Consider the following 12483-nt stretch of genomic DNA (forward strand, 5'->3'; position numbering starts at 1 on the left):
ATTATGTTGAAAAACTAGTATTCATCTATTTTCTACACATGTAAAATCTACCAACAAACATCATTTTAATACCCATGGACATTCTAAGACACTGTCTTTTCACTTAATGAAAAGAGAGGCTGACAGAAAATAATCACGAGACATTGGTAAACCAACTTTTGTTTGGACTATTTATGAATAGCCAGGAAGCTCTCAAACTAGAAATAGCGTGTACAGGTCTTTTAAAAAAAATGATGAAGATTATGCACATGAGGTGATTACATTTCATTTTATCTAGTATATAAGAAAAATTGTAAATTGTTCATATCTTTTCAGGGGGAAGAAGTGCAGACAGAAGAGAAGTGGATGAAATCACTAATATTTACCTGTGTTCAATTATATCTTAATACTGCTTAGTCAATATTAGACATAGCTTTGTGACAACAGTTTAGAAATTTTCCTGTCTTTATTTTGGTTAATTTAGAGAGACTTCAATAAAATAAGACTTGGAAGGAAGAAAGAGTACTTTTAATATGAAAACAAAATAGCTAAAGGTTTCTCCATATTAAATTATCTTTATTCTCATGAACAAAACATATTAATATTTTTTGAATGCTACATTTAAGCTTAAAAACTTACTCATTCCTCCAAAATAAGCTTAAAAATAACTTCCTCTTACCTGCCGTAAAGTACGTGCCACTATGCTTTCTAATACTGGTCCTCTATCTTCATGCAGCAAATGAACTTCATCAAGAATAAGGAGCTTTACAATTTGGGAAAGAGCTACGTCTCCAACACTCTTTCTTGTCACTACATCCCATTTTTCCGGTGTGGTAACAAGCATCTATAAGATAAAATAAATTTAAAAAGAGAAAGTATCACATGGATGATATAAATTTCACCTGTGCCATTCAAAAAGAAATATAATTAGCAGGCTTTATGCAGATCAAATAAAAAGTGTTCAAAATATCCTGTAATGATATCTAATTCACCGTAAACAATGTCACTTCAAGAGTGATATTTCACTCCTCTTAAGTTGTGATATTAAGCAGTTATTTAAAACTCAATGAAGATAGTCTGTCAATAAATTGTTATGAAGTTATGTTATAAAATACATACCTTCTTTAAAAAGTATCTTATGATATAAAAAACAAATGAGTCTATATTTTAAACTATATACACTGATGATGGCCTTTATTTCAAAAGAGACAAAGAAGTGAAACAAGTGTTAAAAGGAAATGAAAAGGAAACCAAGAATCCATTCTAGGAACAATAACCTGTTTATACCTATCCAAATTTGAAGGAAGCTTCACTACTAACACAGTTTTTAAAAAATTGCTCTTTAATATCAACTAATATATACAGTACTTTTATACCAAAAAGTAATATATATAATACATATAACTGGCACATAATGGTAACCCAAAGAGTGAGTCACCGAAGATTCTAGGGCATGCAGAGCAGGAGATAAGCCTAAGGCATTCATGTGAACTTCACAGAAGCAGACCATTTAACATGAAACTGTAATTATAAATCTCTTTGCTTGTCACATACTAAATTGTTTGCGTACTCTAAACTTATCCTGTTGCGAGAAAAAGATGACAAGTTTAATATCTTCTACTATAGTAATACTACATTAGGAAAGAAGCCAATGTGTGGATAAATCAAAGAATACAAGATAACAAATCAAAATCAAAGCTCTTAGCCAGTAGATCAAGATTAGAGAGACAGATGATAATCACAATTCATCTGTGCTTTGAGGGGGTTGACTAAGATAAGGGTCAGGTTATTCTGTCAACATTTTTGTTATGTTATTTCATGCCTGATTAAGTCAGCTCTAGGGACAATAACTTTTTTTTTGATTGGTGCAAATTATGTATAAATTCTTATCCACGATCTAAATTTATCAATATGACCTGTTGAATTATTAGTGATATCACTGCTTTCATTATGAAATGAACTATATCGACCACAAAGTTTAGCAGCTAAACAGAACATTAATTAACAAACTATAATGAAACAGATTAAGCAATTCATATCAAAGATATGAAATACTACAAATCCAAAGCTACTTAGTTAATTTGCTAACGCTAAATGGCAATGTTGAGATCACATCAAATTTTATAGAAAAGATGTGCTGCTGCAATTAGGTATAAAAAGATGTCTAATAAATTCTGAGATCTAAAATAGGTAAAAAACATTCACTATGCATTAAAATCTCTTTCAACAAATTTAAAATGAACTTCTACTTTGAATAATGATAAACTTAAAATAACCCAGGATATATTAATATAAATATACCCAGGGATCACTTACTAACAACCCTTTTCATTAAAAGTCCTGGAAAACATGCTTATTTGTTTTCAAAAACAACAATTTCCTACACTGTATATTTACTATCAAAGTATAAAATAAGTAAGCTTATTACTTGCAAGTGTTAGGAAAGATACAGGATACACTTTTCAAAATTTTATTTAAATCCAAGTTAGTTAACATACGGTGTAGTAATGGTTTCAAGAGTAGAACTTAGTGATTCATCACTTACATATAATAACACCCAGTGCTCATCCCAACTAGTGTCCTCCTTAATGCTCATCACGCATTTAGCCCATCCCTCCATCCAACACCCCTCCAGCAACTCTCCACATATATGTTTGTTCTCCATATGTAACAGTCTTTTATGGTTTGCCTCCCTCTCTGTTTTTATCTTATTTTTCCTTCCCTTCCCCTGTGTTCATCTGTTTTGTTAATATGAAGCCTGGCTACCTACCTCAACATGAACTTAGAATATTATGCTAATACTTTCTTATAATTAACTTTCAGAGATAACAATGCGGTAACAAACTGTAAAATCAAATTTTTCAGATATCAAAACGCTATACCAAGGAAATCTTAAAATCCACTTTAGCATTTTATTATACTTTACTTTCAGCATAATGAGAAGTGGCTTCATTTAAATTACTATTCATCACTTCAGTTCCCTGAACTTAAAACGGCTAGAACATAAAGTGTCACATTTGCTTAATGAATTGGAACTCATGCAAGACATTTCCATCTGCTCTTGTATCAGGGCATGGGTTAACTGTCAGCATTTTTACTGTCAACTTAAATTTCTCTAAATACATGTACTTATTCCCTCAGAAACATAAAAAATCATTACTTGAAACTGCTCCAATTTTATCCTGTCCACTGGGAAAATGGCATAGTTGTGATGCTATATACATATTACGATCATGCCAAAAATTCAGCGTATTGAGTTAAAATGCTCATCCATTTGACAAAAGAACCAAAGGAACTAAGACTTGCCAGAACCAATTAATCTAGTAACACACTTAAACATTAGTATTATTTTACCTTTTAAAACACTGTGACCTAAGGGAAGTCGCTTTATCTCTTCATTTTTTTCCAGCTTTGAGATACTGAGATGTACTATATGTAAATTTAAGGTGCACAGGTGATGATTTGATACAGATACATAATTCAAAATGATTACCACAAAAAGGTTAATTAACCCTTCTATCCCCTCACACTATTACATGTGGGTGTGTTATGTGTGTGTGGTAATAACATTTAAGGTCCACTCTATAAATAAATTTCAAGTATATAACACAGTATTGCAAATTAAAACTGGCATGCTATACATTAGATTGTCAGAAGATATTCATTGTATAGCCATAAGTTTATACCCCTTGACCAATATCTACCCCACTCCCCTATCCTCCAGACCTTGGCAACCACCACTCCACTGTTTAAGTTCAGCTTTTTTATATTCCACATATAAGTGAGAACACACTTGTTTCTCTGTATTGGTTGCTCTGTCTCACTTATTTTATTTAGCATAACGTCCTCAAGTCCATCATGTTGTTAAAAAGTCTGAGTTACCTTCCCTTTTATGGCCAAACAATATTCTATTGTACATATACACTGCATTTTCTTTATCCATTCATCCACTGAGGGGCACTTAGGTTGTTTCTATGTCTTGGCTATTGCTGATAATGCTGCAAAGAGCATGGGGGTATATGAGGATGAATTTTGTCAAATGATTTTTTTCTGCATCCATTAAGATGATCGTATGATTATCTTTCTCTTTCATTCTACTAATATGATCCTCTCTTCCATTCTATTAATATGAATATGATCCAATATTAATATTTAGATTTTCTATTTCTTAATGAGTCAGCAGGTTGTATGTTTCTAAGAATTTATACATTTCTTTTAGGTTATCCAATTTGCTGATGTTTAATTGTTCATGATATTCTCTCTTGTGATCCTATGTATTTCTACAGTGTCAGCTGTAATGTTTCATCTTTCATTTTTTATTTATTTCAGTCTTTTTTCCTTAGTATAGCTAAAAGTTTGTCAATTTTGTTTATCTTTTTTAGTAAACCAGCCCTTATTTTGTTGACATTTTCTATTTTTTTTTTTAATTTTTTTTTTCAACGTTTTTTATTTATTTTTGGGACAGAGAGAGACAGAGCATGAACGGGGGAGGGGCAGAGAGAGAGGGAGACACAGAATCGGAAACAGGCTCCAGGCTCCGAGCCATCAGCCCAGAGCCTGACGCGGGGCTCGAACTCACGGACCGCGAGATCGTGACCTGGCTGAAGTCGGACGCTTAACCGACTGCGCCACCCAGGCGCCCCGACATTTTCTATTTTTTTAATGTCTATTTATTTCTGCTCTGATCATTGTTATTTCCTTTTTGTACTAACTTTGGGTTTAGTTTGTTCTTTTTCTAGTTCCTTGAGGTATAGGTTAGGTTGTCAACTTTTTCTGCCTTAATGTAGGCGTATCATAATAAACTTCCCTCTTAAAACTGTTTTTGCTGCATCCCATACGCACTTAAACATTACTATTAAAAATTTCCTTATATCTGTATATAGTAAAATTACAGTGTTTAGTTTTCTATGATTGTATCATGACTATTATGAATGAAATCGTATGGTATTTCTTTCTCTGACTTATTTCACTTAATATTATACTCCATAGCTCTATCCATGTTACTGTAAATGACAAGATTTCATCCTTTTTTTGAGTGAATATATTCCATTATATATATAAAGTACCACTTCTTTATCCATCCATCAGTGGACACTTGGGCTATTTCCATAGTTTGGCTATTGTAAATAATGCTACAATAAACACAGGGTGCATGTGTCACTTGGAATTAGTGTTTTTGTATTTTGGGGACAAATATCCAATAAGTGTGATTACTGGAACATAGGGTAGTCCTATTAATATTTTGAGGAATCTTCATACTGTTTCCCACAGTGGCTCCATTAACTTGCAATCTCACCAACAGTGCACAAAGGTTACTTTTTTGTCTGCATCCTCTCCAACGCTTGCTTTTTCTGTTTTTTTATTTTAGCCATTCTGACAAGTGTGAGGTGATCTCATCGTAGTTTTAATTCACATTTCCCTGATGAGTGATGTTGAGCATCTTTTCATGTGTCTGTTAGGCATCTGGATGTTTTCTTTGGAGAAATGTCTGTTCATGTCTTCTGCTCAGTTTTAATTGGATTATTTGTTTTTTGGGTGTTGAGTTGTATAAGTTATTTATTTTGGATACTAACCCTTTATAGGATATGTCATTTGCAAGTATGTTCTCTCATTCAGTGGGTTGCCTTTTAGTTTCGTTGATTGTTTGCTTTGCTGTGCAGAAACCATTTATTTTGATGTAGTCCCAATAGTTTAGTTTTACTTTTATTTCCCTTCCTTAGCAGACAGATCTAGAAAAATGTTGTTACAGCCTCTTGAGGTAGGCCTGTATTACTATAAACTTCCCTGTTAGAACCACTTTTGCTGCATTTCAAAGATTCTGGACCACTGTTTTCCTTTCCATTTGTTTCTATGTAATTTTTGATTTCTTCTTTGCTTTCACAGTTGACCCATTCATTGTTTAGTATCATGTTATCTAACCTCCATGTATTTGTGCTGTTCCCAGATTTTCTCTAATGCTTGATTACTATTTTCATAGTTTTGAGGTCTGAAAAGATGCATGGTACAATTTTGATTTTTTTTTTTACTTTTTTGAGACTTGTTTTGTGGCTTAATATGTGATCTGTTCTGGAGGATGTTCCACGTACACTTGAAAATGGGCATTCTGCTGTTTTAGGATGGAACGTTCTGAATATGTATGTTAAGTCCATCTGGTCCAGTGTGTCATTCAAAGCCACTGTGTCCTTGTTGATTTTCTGTATGGATGATCTGTCCATTGATTTAAGTGGGATGTTAAAGTCCCCTATTATTGTATTACTATTGATTATTTCCTTTATGTTTGGAAAGGAAACATATTTTATGTATCTGGGTGCTCCCATTTTGGATGCATAAATATTTACAATTGTTATATCCTCTTATTGGACTGTCCCCTTTATTATTATATAGTGCCCTTCTTTGTCTCTTGATAGTCTTTGTTTTAAAGTCTCTTTTGTCTGATAGAAGTATTGGTATGCCAGCTTTCTTTTGACATCCATTCACATGATAAATGTTTCTCCATCCCCCCACTTTCAATCTGCAAGTGTTTTTCAATTGAAATGGAGTCTCTTGGAGCAGCAATGGATGGGTCCTGTTTCTTTATTAACTTTGCAACCCTTTTGATTGGAGTGTTTAGTCCATTTACATTCAAAGTAATTACTGGTATGTATTTATTGCCATTTTGTTACTTGGTTTATGGTTGTTTCTACTATCAAGTAAATTCTTAAAATGGGTCTTACAACTGATGAAATATGGTACATTTAGTTCAAAATGTTAGGGATCTATTAACTAAACTAAAGAGCAATATTCAAGAATGTTTGCTTAACACATCTTCTATAGTGACAACATTCAGACTGGAAGTGTTACAAATCACATTCTAGTGTTATAGACTAGACCAGGCAACAGTTTGCAGGATTTTGGAACTCTATTTTCCTTTTTAAAATACATAATGACATACCCACTCAACCAAGAAGTTTATAAATTACATGAATGTTTTAATTTAAAGAATAAAGGTAAAGTGTCACAGGGTTTAGATTCAATAAACATACATATAATTACAGTTATACTAACCTCTGCTATACAAATGTCAGCTCTGATTGATGGCAACAGCCCCCATAATGGAATGTGACAGCTTGCAAATTATACCTGCCCCTGGGGACACTACAACAAATCAGTTAGTTCCAACTACTTCCTTTTCTACATTTTATGTTCTTTCCTCTCCCATCAATTAACATGTGTGAGTACATGCTCACACATGTAAAGCACAAAGTCTTCTGAAGTATCTAGTTTTATTTATGTCAAGGACCACAGCTTTCAATTATAAAATAAAAATATTAAGATTAATTGGAAAATCTTCAAGTACAGAAGTACTCTTACCTCATATTTTTTTTTTGAAAGTACAGATATGGTCAAGCAAAAGCATAAAGAATGTAATCTAACATGTATCTTGGTGTTTTCATGTTAGCAAAAACACTGAAACTATTTTTAGTTAACATTTCACAGGTAACATTTACTAAATAAAGTATAATTCAATAAGAAATTCTGAAACCTTTGAAGGAACAGAACATAGAGTGCTGGGAAAGGGAGAAACATTTAAAATACTTTCTGGACTACATGTGTTTACAGCTGGAGTAGAATTCTCTTTGCAGCTCTTTTTGTTGATTGAAAGCACTTGCCAACAATCTCAGACCATACATACTTAAGTCTAGCCATCAGCATAAGCCTATAAAGAGTACAATGCTTGGTTACTCTAAAACTTAACTAATTATACTAACAGAGAAAAATACAGAAATTGTTATATTAGTGTGTATAAAAGCCGTAAAGACCTTGCTCTCATCTCTAAATGCTTGTCCATAATACTCCAGTATTTCATTCCATTAAAATCTCATAGATGAAGGGTCTAAAACAATTTACAATGATTCCTCTTCTGCTGACTCATGAAGACAGATTTTTGACATGTGAATAATTTATGGTAGAAACTTGTCCTGTGGTAAGTTCTATTCTGCACAACTGGGGATATGACTCATAGGGAACAGGTTTCCTTGGTACTATAATGTTTTTTCTCTTTCCTGCCACGTGTGCAAAACTCAGTTTGAGGAGTTTCTTACAAAAACACTTTAAAATTTCATACTGCAATGCCAAACTACTAAAAGCTCAAAACTGATGAGCTAAAAAAAAAATGTATTTTGTAGTAATCAACAAAAATGATTCCAAATAATACCAATTTTATCTCTTCAAACTAATACCAGACATTCACTGTTGAGAGATTCTGCCAATTCAAGAACAATTAATCAAAAGTTTACTTGGGGTCTACTATTGGGCAGGAGAGACAGATGAAGGGAGGATTTTAAAATCTTAACAAATTACGGCAGGACATAAGCTGCTGAAAATTACTACAATTAAGAAAATCAGCTGTCCTTATTGAATACCTACTTCAATTATTTGATACCTTTCTATTTAGAAAAAGAACACAGGCAGGACATGTGTTCTATTTAATCACAAGTTATGGTTATCCAAAGGAGAGCTTCTCTACAGAAGTTTGTACATAACTGTATGTCTAGAGATAGGTGTCTGTGGTTAGGAATACAAACATAAAGGCAAGAAGTTTAGAAGCTTAAATGAGAAATGCAGCAAAGAAGAAATGTGGTCCAAACACTTCCTCACAATGATTTGGTCAATGATAGTGGGCAGCTGACCCCACTCAGTCAACTGCTGCTGCCTCTGCCCACCAGAGTATAAACTACATACATAGTGCCAATATGACTTCAGTGCAGATCCATGTGAAATTTTACATTTTCTGCATTTTTTTCCTCCTATTCCTTCCATTTCTAAGAAACCTACAGCACCAAAAAAGAGATAAAAAAACAATTGTTTGTTATTGGCTTTGAAGTGACTTAACAGAAATTCACACACATACACTAAAATGGAGGCTTAGGAAAGTGATACAGGACAAAGGCAAATACGCCCCAAGCCAATACTGTATCTGTGAGGAAGCACAAAACCTGACTGTACACTTTCTTGACACCCAATTGAAAAAGAAAAACTGGGAGTGATCTCAGCAAAATAGTAGCATAGGAATATTGTGTTCGTCCCCTCCCCCAGAAAACTCAATTTGAACAACTATCTGTGAATGAAAATAACTTCACTTCACAAGAGCTAAGGATTCCAGGTGAGGGATTACAGCACATGGGTGAAGTACAGAAATAAGAAAAGATGCACTGAGGAGAGTAGGAAAGATAGATTCATGTCACCACCCATCCCCAAGCATCCCTCCTTTAAGCCCAGGCAGCCCAGTGCAGAGAAATTATTTCCCTCATTGCAGAAGGAAATAAGTGTCCGTTTTTATCACAGACCCCAGAGCTGGCCTACCCCAGTACCAGGCCAACTCCACAGGCTTTAGATGCTCCTTGGGGGCTCCCGCAAACCTAGGCTCCTGGCTCACCCTAGCACCCATTGGCCCAAGCAGCCCAAAGCAGCATCCACAGCCCCAGGAAGCATCCATGGCACAGGCCACCAGCAGGCTTCTGTGAACCCTGGTCTATGTACACGCAAAGGTGCTAATCACATCATTAATCACAGAAATGCAAATCAAATCCACAATGAGCTATCACCTAACACCTGTTAGGATGACTATTACTAAAAAGGATGCCAGTGTATGTAGAAGGAAAATGCTCCCCAAGTGATTTTGGTATTGCAACTAGAGTTAACAAAATTGGCTACATCTGTCAAATTTCTAGGACCTCAGGACTCCAATAGCCATTCTCTATTCAGTTAACTAAACTGTTTTGACCATACTATCCAGATTTCTTTCAAGCAAATCACTAGCCAAAATGATTTTACCACACTAGTGGCAATGGTTGGGAGCTGAAGTTATACTGTAGTTTAACCTGCATGGGGTATTTCCATTACCTTTACTAATTTATCATGGAGAAATAGCTTTGTATCTTAATTAGAATTTGTTTAATAATGCTTAATATGTTATTTTTTGAAACTATGCATTTTCCCTTTGTAGGAAGAGTCAATGTTGTATTTAGTGTTCATATCATCAAACTGCAAAACCTCAATCATTAATAGATATATTACCTATAAGGAGTGGAGCCATTTTGGAGGTAATTTGGCAAAATCTCTCAAAATTTTAAATGCACAAACCCTAGGTCCAGCAACTCATTTCTAGAATTCTAATCTCAAAAAAAAAGGCCTACAAATCAAAGAGAATGAAATCTTGCCATTTGCAACTACGTGGATGGAACTGGAGGGTATTATGCTAAGTGAAATTAGTCAGAGAAAGACAAAAATCATATGACTTCACTCATATGAGGACTTTAAGAGACAAAACAGATGAACATAAGGGAAGGGAAACAAAAATAATATAAAAACAGGGAGGGGGACAAAACAGAAGAAACTCATAAATATGGAGAACAAACTGAGGGTTGCTGGAGGGGTTGTGGGAGGGGGGATGGGCTAAATGAGTAAGGGGCATTAAGGAATCTAGTCCTGAAATCATTGTTGCACTATATGCTAACTAATTTGGATGTAAATTTTAAAAAATATAAAAGAAAATTAAAAAAAAAAAGGTCTACACACACAAATGGACATTCATGAAGCTTTTTAGAAGGAAATAATGTAGATGTATACATACTGATATTAAGTTAAAAAAATATGATGCATTTTACACAAAGACACACAAATATATGAAGTATGATTCTGTTTTTAATACGCTAAAAGAAAATACACACACACACACACACACACACACACAGACACACACACACACCTCTGCATTCTCCAGGTGTTAAGCTGAAATGTTTAGGAGGCTTTTCTTAAACCATAATACCCTACTAATAATTCCCTTCCATAGGCTTCTCTGGCATTTCTGTGCCCATATTTTCTATCTCAGCATAGTATTTATTATACTATATTGCTTGCTTAAATATCTGCTTCCATCAATAGACCCAGGCACTGAAAAGACAAGGACAGTGACGGTCTTGACAGATACTCTATCCACAATGTCTTAAAGTGTTCTGGCATGTGGTACATATTCAAGAACTGTTGGTGAATCATATTTTTTGCAGGTAATTATTACTCATAATACTGGTGATAACTCTTCTTGCCTAATAAGAAAATAGAATATTTCTATACTTAATGGTAGGATTTATACAATTTATGTTCCATATAGATACTTGGTTTAAAAGTTATGTTCAATATACTGTCACATAATGGATTTTGTGAATTAGCCAGAGGAATGCTCACCTCTCTAATCTATTCATGTACATTTACCAAATGGAAAAATCTCAAAACATATTCAAAGAAAGAGGGTCATTTACTGAGTCCTGGACAAAGAAGATGCTGCTCACCCTGTGCCTTGGGGGATGACAGTCCCAGTATCTGGATGTTATTTCCCTTCAATGAATGTTGTTGAGAAAAGATGAGACTTTAATAGCTCTTCATGGATTAAGTGGCTTGAATCTCTGTCTTATTGGGAAAAGCAGAATTGTATTTCAGAGTATCACTCAAAGAGGAGTGAATATAATTTGAACATTCTGTAATCAGGACTTAGAGATTTTTTATAATGCTCCTCTCCTGCCCTCCCACCCCTATTCCACCAAGCCAACCCCAGGCCTTTCCCAACAGAACAGGCCAGCATTTCTGATGTCCCACATGCAATAGCTGAGGTGTCCTAACTTAATTTCCTCCAACCAAGAAGAAAAGTGGGTAGTCCTATTAATATGGACTGAAACTTTATTTCTATAAACACAATTTATTAGTACTTCTATCTAAGTATTCTTATGGGCATGTGTCACTTATCAATACAGTATCTCTGATATATTGTGCTTAATGAGAACACATTATCTTTCAGCGATGCCTCTATTAAATATTTATTGTGTATCTATCTACTACCAAAAATCTTAGTTTCCCTCATAATAAAATGAAGAAATAACAGTACCTACATATCAGTGGATTATAATGAAAATGGAACACATTAATATACATAAAATATTTAGGATAATGCTTGACACGTAATAGGGATCAATTAGATTTTCTAACATCATCAGTTTCATCCTGTGTCTTCTCACTGTAATGTACCAGACACTAAGTTATGTACTATGCTATGGTGAGGAAAGATAAAGGCAGACAGATAAAGCTCTTGATATCATAAAGCTTACATTGTAATGCAGGTGGAGTGGTAGTAGGCATTATACAAAAAAAAAAAAACAAAAAAAAAACCTGTGAAATGCAAGATTTTACTTGTGATAAGGTACTAAAGACAACTTAGATATTATTCATGATGCAACAAATTGTTAGGAAAATTTGACCTAACCAGAGAAACCAGAAAAGGCTTTATCAAGAAAGTGACATTTGAGGGGCACCTGGATGGCTCAGATGGTTAAACGTCCAACTCTTGATTTCAGCTCAGATCATGATTTCACAGGTTTGTGGGTTCAAGCCCTATGTTGGGTTCCGTGCTGACAGTTCAGAGCCTGTTAGGGATTCTCTCAATCCCTCTCTCTCTCTGTCCCTCCCCCACTTGCA

The 12483-nt window shown here is 34.3% G+C and overlaps 1 protein-coding gene across 2 annotated transcripts in view; it reads right to left on the reverse strand.

Moving 5' to 3' along the window:
- ASCC3 (activating signal cointegrator 1 complex subunit 3) overlaps positions 1-12483 on the reverse strand; it is a 358207-nt gene that overhangs the window by 217845 nt on the left and 127879 nt on the right. For both annotated transcript variants that reach the window (XM_049654058.1, XM_049654059.1), the window contains one exon: positions 659-823. In XM_049654058.1, coding sequence (XP_049510015.1) covers positions 659-823 — 165 coding nt within the window. The remainder of the gene's footprint in view (positions 1-658; positions 824-12483) is intronic.

This window comes from Panthera uncia, assembly GCF_023721935.1.
Source record: "Panthera uncia isolate 11264 chromosome B2 unlocalized genomic scaffold, Puncia_PCG_1.0 HiC_scaffold_24, whole genome shotgun sequence".
Lineage (NCBI taxonomy): Eukaryota > Metazoa > Chordata > Mammalia > Carnivora > Felidae > Panthera > Panthera uncia.